Raw genomic sequence first — 27747 nt, forward strand, 5'->3', positions numbered from 1 at the left:
TTTTAGTGGTTATTCTAGGGCTAACAAAAGGCATTCATAACTTTTCAGAGTCTAATTATAGCTAATATTTTATTCTTTATACTCGCAATTGATAAATGATAGCTCCTTCACATGTTCGACTATTACCCCTCCCCTTCTGTTTCAAACCAGATACTTCACATTCTGCGTCTCACTTCACAAAATTTGATAATCTTATGACAGCATAATTCACTTACCTGCACCCTTTGTATAGTCAATAGTAATTATATCTTTTACATTTGCTTAAATTATAAACCTCATCTTACAGCGCTATTATATTTGCATAATATACAAATTTCTATATAAAATACATTTTATATAAATTATACATATTATATATTTTTAATATAAATTTTTATTCATTTTATTTTATATAATTTTGTTTTTATAAATTATGAGAATTTTATATAAATTATTTTATATAAATATTTTATATAAATTATAAGAAAGAAAATCTAGTTTTAAACTTTTCCACTTATTTACCTTTTCTGATGGTCTTCATTTCTACCTCCAGATCTGACTTAGCATCTAGCACCATTTCCCTGTAACCTGAAGGACATCCTTTAGTACCTTATGTAGCAATGATCTGCTGGAGACAAAATTCCTCAGATTTGTTTATATAAAAATATCTTCATTTCACTCATAGTTTTTTGAGATTCAGTATTCTGCCAGGGTTTTCCCCCTGCACTTTAAAGGTGTTTTATTTTCTTGTGTACACCACTGTTTCTAATGTGAAGTCAGCCATCATTTTGTCTTTGTTCCTCTGTGTATAATATGTTTTTCTTTCTCCCTCAGGCTGCCTTTGAGAATTCCTCTTTTGCTTTGGTTTGCAGTAATTTGAGTAGAATGTGCCTAAATATGATTCTCTCTATATTTATATTTATATGGAGTTTGCTGAGCTTCTTTTAGCTTTTCCTTTATTTCTAAAAATATTTTTCTGCCTCATTATCTCTTTCCTCTACTTTCAGACTCCAATTATGCACATGTTCTGCAATTTGATATTCTTCCATGGGTTACTGAGGCTGTGTTCACTCTTCTTCAATCTTCCTCCTTTTTCTCAGATTGGAAAATTCTGTCCATCCTATTTTTTCTGCCTTCTCCTTTCCATTACTTAAGCACATCCAGTAGATTTTTAAATTTACTTTCATGTACTTTCCAGTATAATTCTTATTTGGTTCTTTTGCATAGTTTCACTTTTCCTGCTAGACTTCTCCATGTGTTTACTCATTAAGACCATATTTCCTTTGATTCTTTTAACACATTCTCTCTAATGTCATTGAACATATTTATACTACCTTCTTTAAAGCCTACCTGCTAAGTCCAATTTTCAGCCCTCTTCAGTTTAGTTTCTATGGATTGGTATTTACTTTTTCATTGATTGATTGATTTTACTTTTTTTATTGACTACGGATCACATTTCCTGTTTCTTCGTCTATCTGGTAATTTTCATTGAATAACGGGCTTTGTGGATATTACCTTATAGAGACTTCAGATCTGTAATGTTTCTCTGAAGGCAGTTTTGTTTTAGCGGACTGTGTAATAATGACTGATCATGCTGAACTCATATAGGCTTGGTTTTACACTATTGATGCAGATCTGTGAAACTCCCAAATTGTTGCCTTAGACTCTAATTTTGTGGGAATCAATCTCCAAATCTGTGTCTACTGTGGATCTTGTTGGGGTTTAGATTAAGGCTTTTTAAAGAAAGGGCTAGAAAGCACAGTTCTCCAGAGCATAATTCTAACTACCAACAGAGAGTTCTTTGGTTTTCTTCATGTAGCCAAGGGTTTTTATGACATCCCTTCACTAAGTTGGCTTAAACTTCAATATGCCCTATGGCTCCTCTCCAGGACTCTTTGACCTCTTTGTTCTGCTGTCAACTCCATAAAAGCTGCTATGTTGCTATAATCTAAGTCTTGGGTTTTCCTAGTCTTATGCAACTACAGCCCAGCCTCAGGCAAAGGCTCGTGGGGAACCCAATACAAACTTTGAGAGTCAATATTGCACACCTCCCTTTCTATTACTCTGACTCACAGATTCTAACTACTTCAGATGCCTAGTACTCTGATCTCTGCCTCCTGAGTTCAGTGGGACCTCCACTTTCTGCTTGAATTTCAGGGATCTGTGCCAAGGCCAGGAAATTGTCCTCAGGCAGAGAACCGGACTCCCATGGAGATCAGCTCATTCGTTTCACTTTTTTTCATAGATCTCAGTCTTTCCTTGCCTCTTGTCCATTTTCTTAAAACACTTACCTAATGTATTTTGATAATTTTAATAGTTGTTTATGGCAATAGGATTTATCTGGAAATAGTTATTACTCTATGGCTTCAAGACACCCTCATTTTGATATTTTTACAGGTAATCGTATGTTATTATTGCGATGTTTATACATATATATATCTCTCTCACAGATATCTTCCATATAATATATATATATTGGCTTATGTGAGTATAGCACATAAACACTGGAAAGCAGAAAACATCACATAAAAACATCATTAAATTGATCATTCAGAGGCAGCTTCCTTAAAATTTGGGTGTATGTTCTTCAGTTGTTCTTTTAAGATGTATATTTACATATTTACTGTTGTATGGTATCAAGTAGTTTATCCAGATTTTTAGAGCAATTTTATTCAATTCTTCTTTATACAGAAGACCACATGTATTTATATTATACACAAATACTTAAATATGAGTACTCAAATTTTAAACTCAGTTACAAAAAACTGCATTCTTCACATCACAGCTGTCACTTACCAGCTGGATGACCTTGGCTTGGTCTCTTGTTGCAATGCAATGCAAGTTGTTCCATGTTTTTAAAATTACCAGTAGATGCTTCAATAAATGTGAGATGCTAATGTAAACAGATGGCAGTGAATGAATTGCCATTTTATATGGAAGTCTTATTTCTCTTGGGTCACATGACCTGTTATTTTGATTGAAGTGACAGGAACCAATCTTGTCATCAAATCAATATATGGAAATTTTTGTTAAATATTAATAAAATAATACTTTTTTTAGACATATTAGTTGTACTTAGGGTATAATGTGGACTATATGCCTTCCAGAATTTACTTAAAGTAATAAATACATGCTTTAATGAAACATATTAATACACATGACTTACCATTATTGTATCAATAATGATAGGTTATTATATCAATATTGAATATATTTTTTTCTCGGGGAATATGCTTTGCCTGTGATCAAGTTTACATTTTTAAATTAACATTTTCTTTTTATATACATAATATAAATTTACATTTGAATTGTTTCAATTTATATTTATTGAATGTATACCATGTGAAAAATATTTGTCCTGGGTCTAAAGAAGCCAGGTCTGAATTATTCCAGATTTTGAATTTACTTCTGAATAGATTATATGAGCTATATTCAATTGTGGCTAGATTTTATTTTAAAAGGTAGGTATTACTTATTTTATAAGAAAAAGACACTAGAAGAATAACTGATCAAAATAAATTCTTTATAATATAATTTAAATGTCTTATTCTTATGTACATAGTATTAATTATATTCCATTATTCAAGTCAGTGAATACAAACTATTGATTCACTGGTCTATTTCAGAGATGATGACAAAAGTAATATTAATAAATAAATGATTTTGAAACATTTATTTTCAAGCAGGTTTCCAGTTTTTAAGTTTACAAAAGAGAATTCAGTGCCAAAGTTATATAAACCTATGTTCAAGTCATTTTGGTCAACAAAACTAGAACCTGTGAAACAGAATAAAGTGACTCAAGACAAGTTCTATTCAGCAAAGCTGACTGAGCACAGTATTCCAGTGTTAGAGCAAGAAAATTCCAAAGTCAATATGATAGATTGTGTTAATGCTCCGTTAAAGTAATTTTAAATCCTCAGAGGCATTGTGTTTATGCAATAGTAGACACCAGATATCAGCAGGTATGAATTTAATCATCCCCAAGGATTTTCAAATGCTATGTGGTCCCGTGACAGAAGTCTGAAGTTGCTGAGCAAACCTCACTGTCTTTTGCTTCCCCTTGGTTTCCTAACTCTCATCTTCCATCACCGCTCCTCAAGAGCCAGGTGCTGGCGCAGAGAGGACTTCGCTCATCTCACGCTTAGGGACCTCAGTCAGAAACGCCAAATGACCCAAGGGCTGCGTTGGCTCATGAGCAGTGACCAAGTTTTGGGGTTATTCATGGCATTATGCAATGGCACGATTCTTATAGTAATCTTACATCCTATAAATTACTGTGTAAATTATAATTTGCATAAATATCATTTATAATTACTATTACCTAGTTTTTCTTTTAAGAAGTCCTTAACATAATTTTATTTCTAACTATTTTATTATAAATATGTATTTTATATATTTTAGGTGAATAATTTAAATATATGTCCTAAAATATGCATACATATTTCCTAGAGATACTTGAAATTACCAAGTTCATATAAATTAATTTGTAACTTGGTTTACTCCAAGGCCTGGGGGTCACTTGCATGTAAATCACATTTTTATCCTAATCAGTATACAGGCTCATTAATGTGAGTTTCACATTTCAAGAAAGATAAGGATGTGCCAAAATCATCTAGCTCCAGGCAAGAGCTATGTCTATTGATAGGTAATTGTTAGCATCATTTGTATTATACACACAGACAAAATGGGAAATTATAAAATCATTATTTTCTGCTTGAATAGAAATGGCTGCATGCATCCATTGTTATTATTGTTTCAATATATAATTAGAATGGTATCTTAAAAAATGTCAATTCATTTTCTTCAGTCATTACCATGCCTTCTTGTATCCAGCTGAATCTCTACATCAGTGGCCAATAAATTTTCCTGAAACACAGCTTTCATCAGGCTTTGTTTCTCTGATATGTGTAGATTTTACGTAGATGTCATCACTGTCGGTGCTGCCACCCTCCCCACTAGCCCTAAGAAGAGCATTCTCCACCCTCACACCGCGGCTCCTTCTCACACTCTCTCACATGCTCTAACCTTGGCCTTCTGCTTACCGCTTACCTCTTTTGGAAGATGGTTTTTGTTTCTTTTCTTCCACGGAAACTTTAACTTTGCTGTTCTCCGTGTTCTCTCCCTTGTTCACCCAGAGCATGGGCCTGTCACTCATTGTGATGTATATGACTTTCTGACTTTTATTTTATTCAGTAATTTATTACCCCAAAGAGATGAAAAATTATTTGATGGCTAAGAATCGTTTACCATAATTCTCTTTTGTCCTCTATAGAGCCCTGATCACCATGAGGCACAAAGCGTGTGCCATTCATCCTATCAAACGGAACTGAGTGAACTCAAGACCTAAAGGCAAAAATGTTCATCACAAGAAATCTATACTTGCAATGAAGTTAGTTTAAAAAGTTGGCACCCTGGGCGAGAAACAAAGCAGTTCACTTATTTGCTTACCATTAATTCAATTAATGGAATTACATTATTAATTACACTGTAAATGAGATGTGTATTTGCAACAGTAGCCTTTCTCAGTCATAACTTTTTTCAAACATCCTAGCTTCTTCTATCCATTGTCTGAGGCACCATTATCAATGAGCAATTGAATAGGGGGAAACTAAATGTAAGCGTAGTTGGTGGTTCACAACCAGAGACTTATAAAGTAAACACAATGCACCAGGTATTACACATGGGTCTGTGTAGGGTCTGTGACAAGCATCTGTAACAATATTTTGATTATAAATGATAATAAATCATGGCTGGATTCTATCTACCCCCCCCATTTAAAAATGTGTCTTACTTTTAATTATTGGAGGAACCTCCATCCTGTTTTCCACAGTGGCTGCATCAATGTACATTGCCACCAACAGTGCATGAGGGTTCCCTTTTCTCCACATTCTCTCCAACATTTGTTATTTGTTCTCTTTTTGATAATAGTCATTCTGTCAGGTGTAAGGGGATGTCTCATGGTGACTTTGATTTGGATTTCCCTGAGGATTAGAGATGTTGAGCATCTTTTTATGTACCTGTTTGCCATCTGTATGTCTTCTTTGGAAAAATGTCTATTCAGATCCTCTGCTCATTTTTTAATTGGATTATTTGTTTGTTTGACATTAAGTTGTATGAGTTCTTTACATATTTTGGATATTAACCCCTTATTAGAGATATCATTTGAAGATATATTCTCTCATTCAGTAGGTTGCCTTTTTGTTTTGTTGATGGTTTCCTTTACTGTGCAAAAGTTTTTCGGTTGATGTAGTCCCATTATCTTATTTTTGCTTTTGTTTCCTTTGCCTGAGGAGACATAGCCAAAAAAATCTTCTGAATTAAAAACAAAAACACTAGTTTAAAAAGATATAAACCTAGAGATTAGCAACAGTAGGAAGCCACTACTGCCCTTAGTCTGGGGACAAAGAGAAGAAGCCCCACCTGAGACCTGAGTCCCCCTCCACCTGACAGAAGCTGGAACCGTCTCAGGTCTGTCTGGTAGGAGCTGGAGCCTCAGGGAGGTACAGCTGCTCCCAGACATGCCACCTAAGACTGTGCGGGAGGAGAGCAATGCCCTGTCTTCTCCCCTCCTAACCCTCCAATCTCTCATCACTTAGCTGCATCCAATGGAAACGCAATTCTCAGGGGAGCCTGAGAAACACATTCTGCAGAGGCAAAATACTGAGCTGAGAAGGGGCAGGGTGAGGAATGGATCTTCAGGCAACAGGTAGAGGACTGACACAGACTTAGAAAATAAATAAATCAATCAAAGATACACACACTCCTATGTTCATTGCAGCGTTATTTACAATAGCCAAGATATGGAAGCAACCTAAGTGTCAATGGGTAGAAAAATAGAAGGTGTGATGTACGTATACAATGAAATATTACTCAGCCATAAAAAAGAATGAAATTCTCTCATTTGTGACAACATGGATGGATCTAGAGGGTATTATGCTAAGTGAAATAAGCCAGACAGAGAAAGAATACCATAGGATTTCACTTACATGTAAAATCTAAAAAACCAAACAAATGAACCAAAAAACCAAAATAGAAACAGACTCATAGATACAGAGAACAGATTGGCGGTCATGAGAGGGAGGCAGGAAGGGTGAAACAGGTGAAGGAGATAAGAGGTACAAACTTCCAGTCATAAAATAAATAAGTCATGGAGACGTAACGTACAACACAGGGAATATAGTCAACAATATTGTAATAACTTTATATGATGACAGACAGTTATTAGTCTTATCAGGTTAATCAATCTGTGGAAATAAATGTTGAATCACTATGTTATACACCTGAAACTAAAAAAAAAAAAAAAAACCTCTTAATTTAACAAAGCAGTTCACTGAATGAATGTCTTCCACTTACTGCTTTATTTCCATATTGATGACACTGGTGTTATCAGTCTTAAATGCAAACAGAACTTCAGTGAGAGCACTGACTAATTCCTAACAGGAGAGTGGCTTAATACCAACTACTGTCAAACAGTGCACGGTTCGGTAGCTATTCTCTAATATCTAAATGCAGAACACTGAACAACCTCATCTCTGCCCTCAGCCACCTGGGAGTTGTCTCTTGCAAGGAATGCAATTCTGAGAATTTATCAGAACGCAAGTATCTCAAAATTACGTATTTATTCTGCTGAGACTCTTTCTGTAGTCAGTGTAGTCAAGGCCCTAAAACAATGGCACCTCATCTTACGAAGTTTTTCAGGCTCAAACTGTCTCTCATGTGATGTCTAACTGCAAGGAAAAGATATGTCAGCGGATTTCCTATTTTAAGGACCATATTTGAGATATAAGAAAGAATCTTGATTTTTGAAAACTCTAATCAGAAGAAATATGATCTTTGACCAAAATGAGAATAAAAATCAGACTCCTAAAACCATGCAGAAGATTATCAACTTCACCTTCTCCATGTCTTATATAAAAACATTGAAGTCCCCAGTTTAAAATCTTTGAATGCCAGCACCGAGAAACCTTTAATCCAACTCTTGCTAAAAGAAAACCTGAGACATCTTATTTAGAGAAACCTAATTAGAGGTGAATTTGATTCATTAAATTCTATTTCAACATTTTGTTAGATCATCATGGACCATAATATTTCAGCTCAAAACATAAGTTTTATTCTCTAATGTGTTATGGTCTGTCAATATATAAAATTTTTATTTGATTATGTTTTATATCTTTCTAAAGTACTAAGTGAAGATATTGCTAAGAGTGTAGCAGTATCTATGTTGCTTATAGATACAAAGAGAACTTTTACACAATACTAAGAGTACTTTTCTAAAGATAAATTTCCCTCTGAATTAATTAAGAAATAGGCAACACGTTTGCTTTCCTCTACGATTTAGCTGCCAGGGCACTTAGATTCAAATTCAAGCTAAGTCAATGATTTAACTTCTATTTTTTCCCCCATCCTATCCTAAAAGGTTTTGATGAAACTACCCTCTGTTTCCCACCTAAACTGCATATTTTCGCTTCCCCTTGTTTTGTTACTCTTCCAGTACATTCAGCAGTTAAAGAATCTAGTCTGGATTATTTCTTTAAATCTATTGAGCATTTGCTCTTCCAGAGGATAAAATATAAATAAATCATGATTACTGTCTCAAGGTGCCCACAGCCTAGCCGGGGTGAGGGTGACAAATATTAGGACGGAGATGTGCAGTAGCTGCTATAGGAAGTGAAGGAGCAGAGCGGATGGGGAAGAATTTCAGCGATGTCCTTGACTTGGATTTTGAAGGAAGAGTATGCGTTACCTAGATGATTAAAGAGGAGAAATACTGACTCTATCTATATGATTTAAAAACTATTCATTCACTTAATAAATATTTATGGAGTGGTCAAATAAACATTTACCTCTGCAGGGTACCATGTGATGGGGAGAAACATTGTTTCTGTTCATCTCAAGCATGCAGTCAGCAGGACCAAGGATACAGCCTACGAAGAGGCCCCAGATACAACAGAGCTCGAGCTGGGGAATCTCGTGTATGGCTGGAATAAACTATGGAGCTGCCCCAAGGAGATGCCAGAAAGGCATATATCCTTGAGGTCGCTATGTTACTAGTTGTAGAGAATAATCTTTACCCCCAGAAACTATGGGCCAAAGAGATACCAGGGAAATCAATTACCAGGCTAATTCAGTACTGTACGCGAGACATGGCAGGGAGGCAAACTGAGCATCATATTCTAAAATGCAGTTCAAAACGCACAGGACTGTGACCTGATCGCCAGCCTCTCCACCTCTCTCTATCTGGTTGAGCAGTATCTGCTGCCGTCCACACTTTTTGAAAACGGCTTCCTCTTTCAAAACACAACCTTTTCATTTATCTTACAGAGAAAATAGAGACTGGCAGGAAGGCAAATTTCATGTCTGTTTGCTGTTCTGGCATCTAGGAATGCATCGGAAGCCACACTTTTACTTATTTCCTTCCCACCTCAGTGGAAGTGACATTGGTTCTCCTCTTCAAGGCTAATTCATGACCCCAGCTCCAAATTCCCATCTTTTCAGGAAACTTCCTTCCCTTTTATTTTTGTGTCTCTAAACTTACCCTTTCTATTATCTCTTTTTCCTCTTAAAATAGGCCCTTCTCCAGCCCCACTTCTCTCCACTTATCACTCCTTCCTCACCCTCCAGATTCATGAGAATAGACTTCGTTAACAAACCCCTTCTCCTTGCCTCCCATGTGTTCCATAGTGAAATTAGCTTTCTAGAGCCTCAACTTCAGTGAGCCATTCTTACCAAGTTCCATAAACGTATTCCTAAGTGATTTTGTATTGTTATCTTTAATTTCCTAGTATGATATGATGCTTATATCCCACGTTCTTCTTTCTAGAAATGAAGTAGCTGTTTTACTGATCTAGCAATAAATGAAGTACCTATTTTACTGAGCTTTTGTCATATTCAGCGACCTCATATGAGATTCGATTTCTTTGCAAGAACATTAGAAATTCAGTTGGTTAGTCAAAAGTCAAAATGCCTACTAGTAGCCAAAGGATTGCTGAAATCATCTTATATTATTGCCAATAGCCAGATATTGTATCATGTACATAAACATCAACAGTGAGTTTAAAGTTAACACATTGTAGCCTTCGTTTAGTTTTTTTCTTCAATCAATTTTGATGAAACCTTGAACTTACAAGAAATTGTACCAGTGTGGCAGACAACCTCTAAGACGCCTCCCAATGATTTCAACCTCCTGTTTTCCTCGCCTTGAGTGTGGGTTGGAATCATCAACTCAATTATAATAAAGAGACTAAGGCAGAAGTTCTGGGATGTCACTTCGGAGATGAGGTTACCTAAAGCCTTGGGCATGTGTTTGCTCTCTCTGGGGAACTGCTTGCTTTGGAGGAAGCGTGTTGCATGAAACAGTCCTATAGAGATGTCCACATGTGAGGAATTGAGAGAAGTCTCCGGCTAACAGCCACTAGGAAATCAATATCTTTGTCCAACCCCTGTGGGGGAGTGAGGCCTGGCAAAAACTTAGTGAGTGGGCTTAGAAGTATATCCTCCCCAACGGAGTTCTCAAATTAGACTGCGGTCCTGCCTGACAGCCTGTCTGCAACCTCATGAGAGCTTGAGCTACAGGCACCCAGCTAAGCCATACCCATCTTCCTGATCCACAGAAACGGTGACATAACAAATGGTCATTGTATTAAGTCACAAAATTTGGGGGAAATTTCTTACACAGCAATAGATAAGTAATGTAACATATTTGACTTTGTTTCAAAGAGGAATCTCCTTTCTAAGTAATGTATAACTGATCACCCATTTTTGTACTATTAAAAAATTATGACGCTTCTCAATGATACATTGCCTGTTAGTCACAGCTAAAATAGCAAGGATTATTTATGGTTACCCAAGAATAGTAACTGCAATTAAGCTATTAGAAATCCAGGACAAATCATTTTTGAATCTGGGTTTCCAAAAGAATGAATAAAACTGAGAATGTAATTTGTAAAACCAGTGACTATAGATGCCCCCCAGGTTTACAGATGAATGAGTGTCTTAGAATAATATTTGCAAAGAGGGAAGGTTTCAGCTACAGGCAGCATCTCCCTAATGAGGCAGCTCATCTCGTCCTAATTGATTAGTCAATGTCCGGAACAGATATTTTGCCTAGATTTTAGTGCAACATGATCGTACCCTGCTGAGAGGGACACAAGTGACAGACCTGATGCCTACAACCTTCAACCATCTGATGAAGCAGAGAAATGGCACAGGTATCAATGTGGCAAATGTATGAGAACATGGAAGAAATGGAGAACTGCCTTCTCTCTGAAATAATCAGAATAAAACTAGCAGAGTTCATCTGGACACCCATGGACAACAAAGAGGATATGAAAAACAAGTGCAAAGTTAAAAGTGTGTTAAAATTATCTCGGGACTCAACGCAAATACGAAGAAATTTTGAGAGGGAGACTCATAAATAAGGTAGATACAAATTTCCTCAATAAAGTAATTCAAAATATTGATAGAATTATTTATTTAAAAACCAACTAAAAATGTGCCTGTTGCAAGGTAAATTTGAAGACGAGAAAGAAAGTCCATGAAATATATTCAAACTACAGAGTAAGTTAAATACACCCGATCCACTAAAGGGAAGAACTGGAGTTGAGCTAACCCCACCTTTGTAGGAAGATAGTGATCTCGTGCAAATAGGACAGCTGGCAATCGTGTGGAGACTGACTTCCTTTCATAGCGCAGGCCTCAGTGAGGACGTGACTATGCTCACTTTCCAACTGCTTTTCCAGTCTCTCTTCTGTTTCTCAATGACTTTAGCCAGCCTGATAGGCTTTATCTTCCCAAATCAAAAATCTTATGCTCACTGTCTGCACAAAATCTGTAATAACTTCCCCCGACTATTAAATAGCTAAGCTTTCCTGACATTCCAATAATTCTCCCTGTGGAGCGGTGAAGCAGGCGGACACTGAATCCAGCTTCCCAGAGCAGTATCATGGCTTCAGTACTTATCAGCTACGATATGGTGATAATTAAAGTTCTCTGTATTTCAATTTCCTTATCAATGAAACAGGATAAGGATCTTAATTAGCACAAATCTTTATTGTGAAAATTAAGAGGAATAATCTGTGATGCATTAGGAGCAGTGTCTTGGTCCAAGATGAGTACTCCAGAAACATTAGCTATTACTTTATTATTGCTGTTACTGCTGCTATTTGAGATTCAAAGTAACTTAAGATTATGAATGTCTACCATCTGACGGAAGATTTTATAAATGTTATCTCGTTTATCTTGAACTACAAATTTCCAAAATAGGAGTTGTTTCTATTTTACAGATGAAGAGACCAAGATGTAGACATTTTAAGTGACGTCTCTAAACTCTTCCAGTGACTGACTGCTACGTTAAGCGCCCACCCAGGTTTCCTGACTTCACGTTGAGGGCATTTGTAACGCACAAGAGCTATCCTTCCAGGCTCGTCACCTGTTGCCCCACTTTGAAGAACACTTAACAGTGTGGCTTAAGTATGAATATCAGCATCACCACTTTCTTGCAATTCATACGAACTCTCTGTGGTTCAGCTTTCTCCACCGTAAAGACGAATAGTGATACTCATTTTTATCAACTTGTTATGAGGATTACTTCATTTAAATAGTACAGTAGCTGGCATATATCTCGTGCACAATTTTATTAGTTTATGTAAATGTATTTATATTTTTAGTTTTATTAATTTATGTCAAGACACAATGTCATCTTAACTTCCTGCGTCTTGCTTCCTCATGACCAGGGCCTTAATCCTCCCTGTGTTCACCTCTGTCTATTGAAAATGTACCTCCCTTCGTAGAGAAATGTTTTCCTTTGTCCTAAAGCACTGACCTATTCTTCAATGGAGTACAGATCCATAACCTCTCATCCAAGCTTTCTGGGGCTAGATATGCTTCACCATTCACAACTTTGTCTTATTTTAGAAAGTCAAAATAGCCTATATCTTGTATATTATGTGACATCCCCGAAAGGATCTGGTAGAGGATCCCATAATTAAATGTAGTAATATTTCTGCTGCAAATAGTACAAAAATATTCACACTCATTTGGATACATACAGACTATAAATAGGCTCATATCAGTTCAAGTCTTATAGTCTAACACACGTAGATGAGTCAGCACATGCTGCCAAATAATTAAATTAAAAAAATTTGTGTTTGGTCTTTTTGATTTTAGATTTTCACATAAAGAATTATAGACCCATATGATCAGTTTTGCTATGTTCTTTCTCTAGATTATGTGGTATTCTGCGAGCTGGCGTCTTTACTCATCTCAGCCTCCATCACTGTGCAAGGGCTCTAAGGGCAGGAGTGTGTCTTTACCTTTGCATCTTCTTCAGGACCAAGGATGTTCTTAAATCCTGCTAGGCGTGTTAGGCATATTTCATAAACAGGAAAATATCACACCAGTGTTCCAAATGTGTAGATGGTGCTAAAAGCACTCATCTTCCAAATACGACAATACTCCTTTTCATGATCATTGATACACACTGAGTCATTATTCAGATTTCTTTGGAAAGAAGCAGCCTAAATTATTCTGATATTAATTCCACAAGATCTCAAAATAACTTAACCCATTGGCGGTCTACGTGATTAGAATTCCAGAGGAGGCAGGTAATGCTCCAAAATTTCAAATTCTAATCTTAATTTGGGAAACTAGGATACCATGGGGGAACATTCTTAGCATCTTATTTTGCAATTTTCAGGCAAGTAATTTAAAAGTCAATGATGGTATCCTTTGACTAAAACAGATTTCACGGTGTTGTTTGGAACCTTTACTCTTTAGTTATGATTTACTTTAGAAGAAACAGAGTAATTCTTGCCATCTCACCTATATGTTGTCCATACATGTGATAAAAGAAGCTGAAACAATATGCAGTGTTCGTGGGTCCATATGGGTTTTTGGGAGCTATGCTGAAAACAGGGCTGAGAAGTCGAGCCTTTTCACCTTCTAATCTGGGCCGAGACGTCTCAATGTACATATAAAAACCTTTAAAAAGACAAAATACAATGTTTAAACACATTATTATTAGGGATGACATGAAATTTGAAATTACTCAGAAGTTTTGGAATTTTCATATGAAGTAAAAATTGACAGGAGGGTTTGCACCTCATCTATAAAATCTGTATATGGATACTAATATAAAAAGTAAATGATCTATATAAGTAAAGATAAATTGTTTAAAATATATAAAAGCTTCAGACAAAATTGGAATTTTAGACTTGAAATATCAAAAAAAAAATTCCTAATCTCTCAACTATGTATTTCAACGAGTTCTGAGGGAAAATTAATGTCTACAAACTTTGAAAAATCTGAATTATTGATACTGTACATAGAAAATTTAATGTTTTATTCCACCAACTTCAAATCTGTAGCTAAGTACACTCTTGCATTTCATACTAAGGGCGTTTCTCAAAGGCCAAGGCTGGAGTACGATTGTTATGAACACACCATGTCAGACCCTCCTACCTTCTTTGGAGCCACTACGATCAGCGTTAGGTCCCGTGTTTGGAGTGTATTTTGTATTTCTTGTTGCAGTACTTTGCTTTGTCCAGTCAAAATTATCCGTATCATCTTGGGTGAACAAACAAATGTTACCATCTTCAAATCCACAGTGAAATTCTCCTGTTAACAAATTTTAATGAATGTGATTAATATTAATTAAATGAATACAAACATCACAATATTCTTATAAGAAAAACTTAAAATGTAGCACAGCAATAATAATGCGAGATTGCAATAATGGCACCAGAGCCATGATGGTGCATGTGATTGCGACCAAACGTAAAATGATTTCAACTTTAATGAAAAAGAGAAATACTCTTGATATAGAAATCAGTCTCTTATTTGAGAATTTAAACCCAAACCATTTTCCTCTGAAATATCTGGATAACTGAAATTAAAGAATATAATTCACGCTTATGGCCCAAGTTTCCCACCTTTCATTTTTCAAGTACAGGGAAAATCCAAGCAACACTGCCAATCAGAAGACGATCTTTTACTTTACCTGAGAGCACCTTAAAGCTGTCACCGTGAGGTCATAAATGCTCACACCACGTCTGGAGACGCTTCCGCATATACACATTTGCACAAATGAAATTACTTAGGGGAAGATGATGGCAAAGTACTGTAAAAAGTAGTCATCTCGCATACTTTATTTGATTGTGAATTTGTCAAATGCCTGAACTTTACTAGAAGTGAAGTAATGGAGAGAAGTCATGAAGACCCTGTGAAAGGACTGGGATTTCAGGGATGCCTGACATACGCTGAGTTCAGATCCAACAACCAGCCCAGAGAGAGCTGTCTTCAACTGTCCCTGGGATGAGGGAGGGAGTAATGTTTCTAGGCATCAAAGGGTTTTCTTGCTGAAATGCACCCTGCTTTTATAGGAGTAAATAAAGGGGATGATAATGTCCATTGGACAAAAGATTAAAATTATTCTTAATTGACAAAAATTAAACATAGTTTCTATTATTTCACTCAAACCCAGAACAACTCTTTTAAATTACAGTAATACTGACTCATGAAGCTCACAGAGGAGAAAACTTGGGCTAAGCTCAGCTAGTAAATAATAAAGTCCACACTGAGTATAGATTCCCTGCAATTCACAGAGATGAAATCATCTAAAGAACAGAGACTCTCAGTTGTCTCCTTTCCCCTTGCAGTGGGTCAGACTTATCAGATATTCTTGGGAGTAGAGGCCTAGAAGTTGAGCTCATGCCCTTGAATTAATCTGTGTGCTTCTTTATATGAACAATGAACTCCCCAAAAAGGGAATTAAGAAAACTATCCCATTTAAAATAGCATCGAAAAGAATAAAATAGGAATAAACTTAACCAAAGAGATGAAAGACTTGTACATTGAAAACTACAAAACATTAATGAAAGAAATTAAAGAAGACACAAATAAATGGAAAGGCATCATGTGTTCTTGGACTGAAGGAATTAATATTGGTAAAATGTCCGTACTACCCAAAGTGATCTATAGATTCAATGGAATCCCTATGAGAATACCAATGGTATTTTTTGGTTTTTTTGAGGAAGATTAGCCCTGAGCTAACTACTGCCAATCCTCCTCTTTTTGCTGAGGAAGACTGGCCCTGAGCTAACATCCATGCCCATCTTCCTCTACTTTATGCATGGGATGCCTACCACAGCATGGTTTTTGCCAAGTGGTGCCATGCCCGCACCCGGGATCAGAACCAGCGAACCCTGGGCTACCGAGAAGCGGAACATGCACACTTAACCACTGCGCCACCGGGCTGGCCCCGCCAATGGTATTTTTTTACAGAAGTAGAAAAAAAATTCCTAAAATTTATATGGAACTACAAAAGACCTCGAATGGCCAATACAATTATGGGCAAGGAGAACAAAAGTGGAGGCATCCCACTTACTGATTTTAAAATATATTACAAAGCTACAGTAATCAAAAGGGTATGGTACTTATACATTGTTGGTGGAAATGTAAACTGGTACAGCTATTGTGGAAAATGGTATGGAAGTTCCTAAAAAATCTAAATATAGAACTACCACATGACCCATGCACCCCTCTTATGAATGTAGACCCAAAAGAAATAAAATCAGTACTTCAAAAAGATATGTGCATGCTCATATCTACTGAAGCATTATTTACAATAACCAAGACATGGAAACAATGTAAGTGCTGATTGACGGATGAATGGATAAATAAATTGTGGCAGATATATAAGGGGATATTAAGCCTTAAAAACGATTATCCTGCCATTTGCAGCAACATGGATAAACCTGGAAGAGCTTATACTAAGTGAAATAAGGCAGACACAGAAAGAAAATAAAAACGCATGCTATCACTTACATGTGGAATTTAAAAAATAGTCAAATACGTAGAAGCAGAGAGTAGAAAAGGGTTATTCTATTAGGGCAGGCAGGTGGGGCAACGAGAAGATGCTGGTCACAGGGTACAAAGTTGCAGCTATGGAGGATGAATAAGTCTAGAGATGATGACTATAGTTAATAATACTGTATCAAATACTAAAAATTTGCTGACAGTATATTTCAGGTCCTCTCATCACACAGATATATGGTAACTACGTATAGAGTTCAAATGATAATTACCTTGATTGTAGTAATCATTTCACTATGTGTATATACATACATATATCAAATAATCATGTTGTATACCTTAAAAATATTCAATTTTCATTTTAAAAAAGGAAACGAGGATGGTACTGGCATAAAAACATATAGACAAATGGGACAGAATAGAGACCCTAGAAATAATGCCATGCACACACAGTTAAGTGATCTTTAATAAAGCAGCCAAAAACACACAATGGGGAAAGATAAGTCTCTTCAACAAACGTTGTTGGGAAAACAGGATATCTACATGCAAGAGAATGAATGTGGACCCTTATCTTATACAATATATAAAAATCAACTCAAAATAGCTTAAAGACTTAAACGTAAGACCTGAAACTATAAAACTCTCAGAAGAAAACATAGGGAAAAGCTTCATGACATTGGTCTTGGCAATGATTTTTTGCATATGACACCAAAAGCACAAGCAGCAAAAGCAAAAAAAGACAAGTGGGAGTATATTGCACTAAAAAGCTTCTGCACAGGAAACAAGTGACAGAGTGAAAAGGCAAACTACAGAATGGGAAAAAATATTTGCAAAACATAATATGATAAAAGGTTAATATCCAAAATATATAAGGAATTCCTGCAACTCAAAGCAGAAAAATAAATAATCTGATTAAAAATAGGCAAAGGGGCCGGCCCAGTGGTGTAATGGTTAAGTTTGTGTGCTCCACTTCACGGGTTCAGAGCCCAAGCGCAGACCTATGCCAGTCATTAGCCATGCTGTGGTGGCATCCTCCATACAAAATAGAGGAAGACTGGAACAGACGTTAGCTCAGGGCCAATCTTCCGCACCACAAAATAAAAAGGGCAAAGGATTTAAATAGACATTTCCTGAAAAATACATACGGATATGTGAAAATGTGCTCAACATCACTAATTATTGGGGAAATGAAAATCAAAATCACTATGAGATATTACTTCACATCTGTTAGGATGGCTATTATCAAAAAAACAAAAAATAACGAGTTTTGCTGAGGATGTGGACAAATTGGAATCCTTGTACACTGTTGGTGGGAATGTAAGATGGCACAGCCACTAAGGAAAACAGTACAGAGGGTCCTCAAAAATTAAAAAATAGAACTACCATATGATCCAGTAATTCTACTTCCAGGTATTTATCCAAAAGAATTGAAAGCATTATCCCAAAGAGATATTAGCACTCCCATGTTCATTGCAGCATTATTCACAATAGTTTAGATATATAAACAATCTAAATATCCATTAATAGATAAACGGATAAATAAAATGTGGTATACACATATGATGAAATATTACTCAGCCTTAACAAAGGAAATCCTTCCATATATGACAATATTTATGAATCTGGAGGATGTTATACTAAGTAAAATAAGCCAGTTATACAAGGACAAATATGGCATGATTACCCGTATTTGAGGCATCTAAAATATCCAAACACAGAGAAGCAGAGAGTAGAATGATGTTTGTTAGGCGCTGTGGGGAGACGGAAATAGGGAGATGCTGATCAAAGGATATAAACTTCCAATTATGCAAGATGAGTCAGTTCTGGAGACCTGCTGTACAACATCGTGCCTGTAGTTAACAATAGTGTATTGTATGCTTAAAAAGCTGTTAAGAAAGTAGATCTCATGTTAAGTGTTCTTATCGAGATAAATAATAGAAAGAGAGAAGAAGAAAAGAAGGAAGGAGGGAGGGAGGGAAAAAACCACTGGCATTTACAAATAAAAATAAAATAGAGGGTTTTCCCTTGGAATGTAAGGGAAAATTTTGGATACGCCTAAAATTTTTCATAATTTGGGTTAATTTATATATTATATTAAGTTGTTTACAATACATTTGAAAAAGGTATAAGACGACAGTAATTCGCGTTGGACAAAGACGTCTAAGTAATCTCAGCAGGTTCTTCATCACCTCTGCGACATATATCTTTACAGTGAAGAAACCTATCACTGGAGAGATTTTATTAAAAGTTAGCACGCAAAGTGGAAACGAAAATACTATTTAAGACCATAATAATTTTATGATTTTCCTGTGACTTTATATGAGGTAATGATAAATATATGCAAAGAAGTGTACTCATAAAAAAGTTTATTAAAATAAAGAACATCTTGATAGATAATGAAAATGCACTGATCTGTAAAAACTTATCAAAAGTCAATGTAATAATATTAAATATTAAAAGATCTCATAAAATAAGAGATAATGAGGTCCAGGATTTTCACAAAGACAAAGAACTGAATATTGACTTGGTCTTGAATTTTTCACTAGTTTTCTAATAACAACACAATTTTGGCAGAGTTTCAGGGGCTACGCAGAAATAAATAAATCTATTTGAAATATTCTGCATTAAAATATCTCCAAAAGTTTACTTTATTTCCCTGAATCCTTCCCAATACGGTAAAGGAAGAACAAACCTCAAGGATAAGCAAGCTGATGCTCACCGGTCCTCCAGCCCAACGGCCCTCTCGCACTCACGTTCTCTCTTTACGCATGTTTTATTTTTTTAGCTTTACTGAGATATAATTGACAAATAAAAATTGTATATATTTAAGGTGTACAACTTGATGTTTTGATATATGTACACTTTGAAATGATCACACAATCAAGTGAATTCATATATGCATCACTTCACAGATCGCATAGTTACTATTATCTTTTTTTTTGTGGTGAGAACGCTTAACGTCTCTCCTCTTGGCAAATGTCAAGTATACGATACAGTAGTTAGGTATAGTCACTATGCTGTACATTAGCTCTGTAGAACTGACTCATCTTGTATGGCTTAAAGTTTATACCCTTTGACCAGCATCTCCCAGTTTCCTCCTCCCTCTCAGCTCTTGGCAGCCACCACTCTACTCTCTGCTTCTGAGTTTGACTGTTTAGATTACACATATAACTGAGATCATGCAGTTTTTGTTCTTCTGTGTCTGACTTATTTCACTCATCATAATGAACCAGGTTCATTCATGTTATCTCAAATGGCAGGATAACCTTTTTTAAAACTGAATAATGTTGCATTGTATGTATATACTACATTTCTTTATCCACTCATCCATCAATGGACTTTCAGATTATTTCCATGTCTTGGCTATTGTGACTCAGGCTGCGGTGAACTTGGCATTGCAGATATCTCTTCAAGATTAAGATTTCATTTCCTTTGGAGATATACCCAGAAGTGGGATTTGCTGGATCATGAGGTAGTTCTATTTTTAACCTTTTAAGAAACCTCCATACTGTTTTCTATAATGCCTGTACCAATTTAGATTCCCACTAAGAGTGTACAATGGTTATTGGGGAATGGGAAAAGATGGGTTAATGGGGAAAGATGAAGAGACCATCTTTCCCCCATTCTGTGTTCTTGGAACCCTTTCTGAAAATCAGCTGACTGTAAATTCATGGATTTATTTCTGACTCTCTATTCTGCTCCATTGATCTAAACATTGGTTTTTATGCAATTACCATATTCCTTTGATTACTGTAGCTTTGTAATATATTTTAAAATCAGAAAGTGTGATGCCTCCAGCTTTGTTCTTCCTCAAGACTGTGTGGCTATTTGAGATCTTTTGTGGTTCCATATGGACTTTAGCATTGTTTTTTCTATTTCTGTAAAGAATGCCATTGGCATTTTGACAGAGACTGCATTAAATCTGTAGATCACTTTCGGTAGTATGGACATTTTAAGAATACTAATTCTTCCAATCCACGAACATAGAACGTCTTTCCATTTATCTGCATCTTCTCCAATTTCCTTCAACAGTGTGTTATAATTTTTAGTGTGCCAGTCTTTTGCTTCTTTGGTTAAGTTTATTCCTAAGTATTTTATTTTTTTTTGTTGTTGCTATCATGAATAGGATTGTTTTCTTAATTTCCTTTTCAGATAGTTCATTCTTAGTGTATAGAAACACCACTGTTTTTTGTATGTTGATTTTGTATCACACCACTTTAATGAATCTATTAGTTCTAACTTCGGACTGATATTTTGGAGTAGCTTATTACGGCAATTTTTTTTTAGTTTCAAATGGTTTCTTGGAGATATGAAGGTTTTCATGTATATATACATTTGTATTATTATATTACAGATATATATCTCATATATATATGCCATTTTGCACTCATAATATCTAATATAAAGCAAAAGGAGTCCAAAAAGTAATTTTCCAAAGTTCTAAATTTTAACAATTTTACAGACTTCAAAACCTAAATCAGACCAAATACACTTTCCAAAAAATTTGAAATCTCTTTACAGCTGAAAATTCCAACTCCATTGCTGAGATCCTTGAGACCCCAGAACTCATTTCAACCCATTTCACTTTTTTTTTTCTTTTCAATTAATACCATTCAATCACAGGCACCCTTCGTGAGGAACCAGGCAGAGTAGGAGAAGCATGAGGCAGGACCAGTGTGCTCATGGAGCCTGCACAGCACGGTTCTCTCCACAACGAAGCATCTTCCCTCTCAGTTAAAAACTTCAATCATAAGATTTTTTAATCAACTATAAATAGAAAGCTTTCCTCTTTTAAATTTAAGAAGTAAATTTTTTGAGTCTAATGAAGAACCAGACTATGAAAACGTTTCAGGGACTTACTCTTTAGATATTTTGGAGGTGGATATTTAGGATCAACTAACTTAAGGACTACACAAGTTGATAAAGCACAAAAGAGCATTTAAGATTAGTTTGATTTGCAGCCAATGTAGGAAGTCTCATATCACATTTATTATCCTATTAAATATATATCCTAACATGTTTCTACATTTTTTTCTATTTAGATGTTTCAGATAAACTATAATTTATAATTAAGTCAACATATATTTAAAAGATTTTTAAACTTTATTATCAAGTCAATAATCTTTTTCTGGAAGAAATATTGCTACATGGTATTATAAGAATTCATTATACATAATTACAAATAACGTGTTAGAAGTAAGACTTGGCTGTATTTTCTTCATTTTAAGAAATAATTCAGAATCATAGCAGAAGCAATTCATCTTTTTAATTACATTTTTTCTTCGTTTAGATTTTTTTTCCTGACCTGCTTAACTTTTGCTTTCTCCTCAACTTCACCAACAGTATAATTAGTGGGAAGGTATGTTTTAATGAAATGTGGAGAATACACAGTAGGTATATGGCAACTAATTGAAATCTTATAGCAAAATTATAGTAAGAGAAAACAAGTCTGCCAGGGGCTGGGTGCAGGGGCTGAGGATTAACCACAGAGCAGCACAGGACATTCAGGGCTGATGGAACCTTGGGGTGATGACCACACAACTGGATGAATTGGTCAACGCTTCTTACAGACAGACAGGGGTGAATTTTAACATATGTAAATTATACCTTGAAAATAAATGACAAAAATTAAAAATATAGCATTTAAGAAGAAGATCTCACATACAAGCAGTCTATCTGAGGGAAAGAAAGGGAACTTTCCATAGCAAAAATCTAAACAAAACATGACTTTCTTTCACATGTTGGCCTATTTTCCTCACTTACTGAGTAATATCTGGCTAGTTTATTAAAAACTTGAATCTATAACGATAGCTTTGTTCGATAAAGCATTGTTCTTATACATGTTTGGGACCTGGAGGCAATAACAAGGTTAAAGAAATCAATTAATAAGGGGAAAATGTATGTAACTGTCAATAACGTAAAAATAGTTACTCCTGATAACTTAGAGAAATCGCCGCCTGATGGTTACTAAAAGGCTTTATTCTAAACAACTCTCATCTTCTACCATAGTGAATATTCATTAAGACATCAAAAAGTATACAGCCAGTGGAAATCTCCGGTAGAGAGAGTTAAGCTGGAAATTATTTAAAAATAGAAAATCCAAGCCATTGTTTGAGGACATTTTGTAAAATGCTTGCTGAGGAAGAAGAGTCGCTAACTGTGACCTAAAGGATTCAAGCTTTTAGAAGCGTTCAAATTCTAACTAACGTTGTCCATCTTCAGGGCACACTTGCAGCTTCTGTAACTTTTGCACGTAGTACTCTAGACGCACTGAGCTTTGCTCAGTTTTCATCTGAACACGACCTTTATGTCACTGATAGGCACACCTTTCCCAACTTCTTCCCCTATGGGACCTCCATTCAACTCAGGACCCACTCAAATATCACCTCTTCTGGAATACTTTCTGATTTGCCATAAAATTCATGGTACTTATTATAATTGTATTGAAATAATCTGTTGGCACACACTCCTTCAACTATATATTTATATATGCAATCTTTTTCAGTAGAGAGAAGCTGTTCAAAAATCTTTCCTTGAATTGAAGTATTTGTCAATTTTTTCCTGTATCTAGTTTTACCTTTCTGTGACACTCGTTTTAAATATTTCTACTGAAGGTACAGTCAGAGAACTTAACTCCAAAGGAGTTATAATCAATATAGTAATTACTAAACACAAACAATATCCTGGGTAGAAGCCAGGGAGAATCTGATTTATGTAATTAATTCATCTTGAAATTGTCATGTATTTGTTCTTTTAACAAATGATCATTGAACACCTGCTAAGTATGAGATGCTGTGATAGACACAAAGATAGTGAGATATAGGGAGAAATTACAAACAGATTCAGCTCTTAACTATCTTATAATCTACTGGAGGATATGAGAATATCACAAATAGCTTACCACATGGAAGAAGATAAATTGCTGTGGGAAATCAAAAAGAGGTAATATTTGGTGGAGAAGCAATTGTGCTAAACTTTATAAGAAACATGAACCTCAAAGGGTTGATAACATTAAAGAGTCCTTGTGATGACTAATCGAATTTTTGTGTGTGAAAGCAATATGTAAACAATAAAAATCTGTAAAAAAAATTCAGTATTATAATTTGGATATGCAGAAGTGGAGCAAAAGAGGATCTTTGGTAGAAAATACAGCAAGAACAGAGGTTCTGTAGTTTGGTCTTTGTTATATAATCAGTGAAAGGCTGTTGTAGAAAAGGACATAAAGTAAAATGAGAAAAAAGACTTGGATGTTTCTTCACTACATGCAGGGAATAGAGAATGCTGGATGGATGGGAGGAAAAGTGCGAAGGTGGCTGCCCATTCTTTTGTTAGCCAAGAACAATATTTTCCCAGGCACAAAATAGGAGACAAAAATCAATCCTTAATTTAAATGTGAAGTATTATCAAGAGGATGGTGATCAGATTATCTTCTTCATCATAAATGATTGGGATATAGAATAGTGATCCATGAAAAAAATCTTGATTAAACCATTCAAATACCAAGTTTCTAAGTAACTATAGTCTTTATGAGTGAAATGTAGAAAGCAAAGAAAGAAAATTAAAGAAACAAGTAATAGCAATAAAAATGTATGCAATGCCACAAAAGAAAAAATAATCCCACAGTTACATGAAAGACAAATGTTAAGCACGTTGGGGAAAATGGCTCCATATTTAGCAAAACTTATAAAAAACAATTATCAATATTAAATAATTTGTCTTTATACCCATGTCCTTTGAAATTTAAAATTCACATTAACGCCAGTTTTCTAAGCCATTCCATTTTAAACCAAATATAAACAATTGCTACATAATCTTTGTATGTTTATGCATTTTCTGTTTTTCTTAATTATGAAATACAGTGCCATTTTTAAAGTGAAAATATACTTACTCAAATGAGGATTAACAGGAGCTAAAAAAAAGCAAAAAAAATAATGTTAGCATGGTTTGAATGTCTTTCGTAAGTAAAAGTCCAATTAGTGTACCATAGTTCTTTACCAAAACTTAACGATCTTCTCCACTGTGGCTGTGGAGAATTCTATCTGTAATCCATTTGTTCTAGAGGATTGAATAGAATCCTCCTGGAGCTCAGCAGTAACCTCCTGAGTACACACAAGATCAATGCTACAGAGCATGTGGGGTTTGCTCATTTCCCTGGAAGGGAGGCACTGATCTTTTCTATCTTAACCAGGGCTCAACCAAACCCAGAGTCAAAACTGAAACTGACAGTAGGCCAACCTGCCACCCCATGTTCTGACAAGGAAAACAATCTTCCAGAGGATGGTACACTTCAATTTTTTTGCTCTTATCTCTTTCTGTTGAAAATAAGATGGTATATATGAAAACAGAGCAATCCTTCTGTCACGTCATGACGTGTCCCGAAACAAATAGCTACTTGAATGCTGCTTTGTTTAATTACATTAACACACACACACACACCACACACATACACAAAAACACGGCTTTCAAATGATAAACAACACAGCTGCATTTTTGTGCACCAGAAGAAATATTTATCTCAAAAGACTAATCGTGTTCACAATACAAGTGCCAATTGATTTCCACATGAAGAGGAATGAATACTTTACATTTTCCTGAAACAACAACAAAAATATACCCAACCTAAGAGACAACATAGTATCTGTATATATGGATTAGGCATTTATCACTCTGAGGGAAAATTCCATTCTGGAAGAAGGAAAGCAATATTGTAGCCTCTCAAGATGACAGCAGGCAGTTCACCGAACCTGCAGAAGTTTCTCTGCCTTGTCACTAATTCCTAGTGTTTGCCATTAACCACCCTGTTAAACTTGGACATTAGTAGTAAAGAATGACAGATAGCCAAAAATACACACACATGCACAAAGCAGTTTCATATATAATTTTTACTATAATTAGTACATTGGGATCAATTTTAACAAAGTGAGTTAGTCTCTCAACCAATTATTTTTGGTATTTCCCCATAGAGAAGACAGAGTATTCTGATTACTTCAGTTGTTTTTCTGATTCTGCAATCCCCACTGCAAATTATGAAATGAATAACGCAGAGAAGGGGGTATTCATTTACTCGTTCCACTGATGTGGAGAAAAAATAACAATTCTTTTTCTTGCAAGGTATCAATATATGTTAACCTGAAAATTAATTAGTAGAAATTAAAATTATTTTATAGTTAAAGTAAGATGAAATTATAAAATTCTCTTTGTGTTATCTCTTTAAAGCAGTAAGCATCTTGGAATTATAATTTAGTTCTAAGAAACATGTCACATCTACACGTAACCTTTGACCAGACTGAATTTTAATTGTCTTTTCGTACAATATTTTTAGTACCAAATTCAGTATAAATAGCACAATTAACCTTGTGAAAATTTGCCATTCTAAATTCCAAATATTGCGGCGAGTCTATTTTTCTTCTTTCAATCAAACTTCTATGTCTAATTTCTTTTATTTATTCATTTTTTTGGTGAGGAAGATTTGCCCTGAGCTAACATCTTCCTCAAAAGTTTGTCATTTTATAGTTGTTTAACTCTACAGGATCCTGAAATTTTCTGGTCCTAATATCATCATCTTTGAAAGGAATGGCTCTTGATGTGCAGTTTCTAATGTGCTTCCATATTAAAAAGTCTATAATTTTATAACTTAGGAGCAGGAAGCATAAACATTAGGTAAGAGGAGAGAATTAATATTTTATAAAACATATGAAACTAAAACTTGAGAAAAATATACTGGGACACTATCTAGTTGTCTGCCCAATGGAATCATGGAGGTGATCACAGAGTAATAATCATTATTCTGCATATTTATATCACTAATATAAAAAAAGTGTATTTTTAAAGGACCTCAGTCAAGAAAAGATGTGCTGTGATTCTAACGCTTTTCGCATTCCTTGATCTTCTATAAATATTCCACTCTACATTATATATCTTAATTTTTTAATGAAAATTCAATATATCATCCCCAATATATTCTGGCCGATGAGAAGAGGGTAAAGAAAAGTGATTTCATATGAAACAGCAACTCTGAGTTTTTAATAATTTCATTTTATTTATGAAATAATTATGAAATATATTGCCAGTGATTCACTCAACCTTGAAAAATGCATTGACAATTCTGGAGCCAGCCATTGAATATTACAAATTATAAAAATGCACGTAAATTTCAACTGATAAATATTAATCTGTTTATACACCTTAAAATAATATCATATCTAATTACTATTGTTTCTATTTTTTAGATAAAGCTTTTGATCAACTTTTAATTTTTTCACAGGTTTATATTAATTTCTATTTTTGCTCAAGTAGGACATTTAAATAGTGAAAAAAATTAAAAGCATGTAGCTTATAAAGGCAAACTATCACAAACATACACACAGATGCACAAGCACATTTAGGTGTTTTTAACATTAGAAATCTAAAATAAAAAAATGTCTAAAAAAATTGGCTGAGGTGTTCTTCAATAGGTGAGTGGATAAACAAACTGTGATGCATCCATACAAGGGGTATTATTCAACTGTGAAAAGAAACGGACTATCAAGCCACAAAAAATCCTTAGAAAATCCTTAAATGTGTATTGCTAAGCGAATTAGCCAGCTTGAAAAGGCTGCATGCTGTAGGATTCCAGCTCTACAACATTCTGGAAAAGGCAAATTCCAGACAGTGGGAAGGTCAGCGGTTGTGAGGGTTGGAGCAGAAGGGAGGGAGGGGCGAGTGGGCAGAGCACACGGATTTTAGGGCCAGGAAACTGGTCTGTGTGACACTGTAATGGTGGATACATGTCATTACGCATTTGTCAAAATCCACATAACTGTACAACACATTATTGTGTACAACACAAATAATAAACCCCAATGCAAACTATTTACTTTAATAAGAATGTGTCGATATTGGTTAATCAATTGTAACAAAAGGACCACGCTAACAGAAGATGTGAATAATAGGGGAACCCGGGTGGAGGGGAAGGGGAAG

General features: G+C 35.2%; 1 protein-coding gene across 6 annotated transcripts in view; it reads right to left on the reverse strand.

Moving 5' to 3' along the window:
• The window catches only part of MDGA2 (MAM domain containing glycosylphosphatidylinositol anchor 2), a 783360-nt gene that overhangs the window by 20910 nt on the left and 734703 nt on the right, over nucleotides 1-27747 (reverse strand). For all 6 annotated transcript variants that reach the window (XM_070630080.1, XM_070630101.1, XM_070630087.1 and 3 more), the window contains 3 exons: nucleotides 24677-24697; nucleotides 14437-14592; nucleotides 13798-13956 (listed from right to left, as the gene is read on the reverse strand). In XM_070630080.1, coding sequence (XP_070486181.1) covers nucleotides 13798-13956; nucleotides 14437-14592; nucleotides 24677-24697 — 336 coding nt within the window. The remainder of the gene's footprint in view (nucleotides 1-13797; nucleotides 13957-14436; nucleotides 14593-24676; nucleotides 24698-27747) is intronic.

This window comes from Equus przewalskii, chromosome 1 (assembly GCF_037783145.1).
Source record: "Equus przewalskii isolate Varuska chromosome 1, EquPr2, whole genome shotgun sequence".
Classification (NCBI taxonomy): domain Eukaryota; kingdom Metazoa; phylum Chordata; class Mammalia; order Perissodactyla; family Equidae; genus Equus; species Equus przewalskii.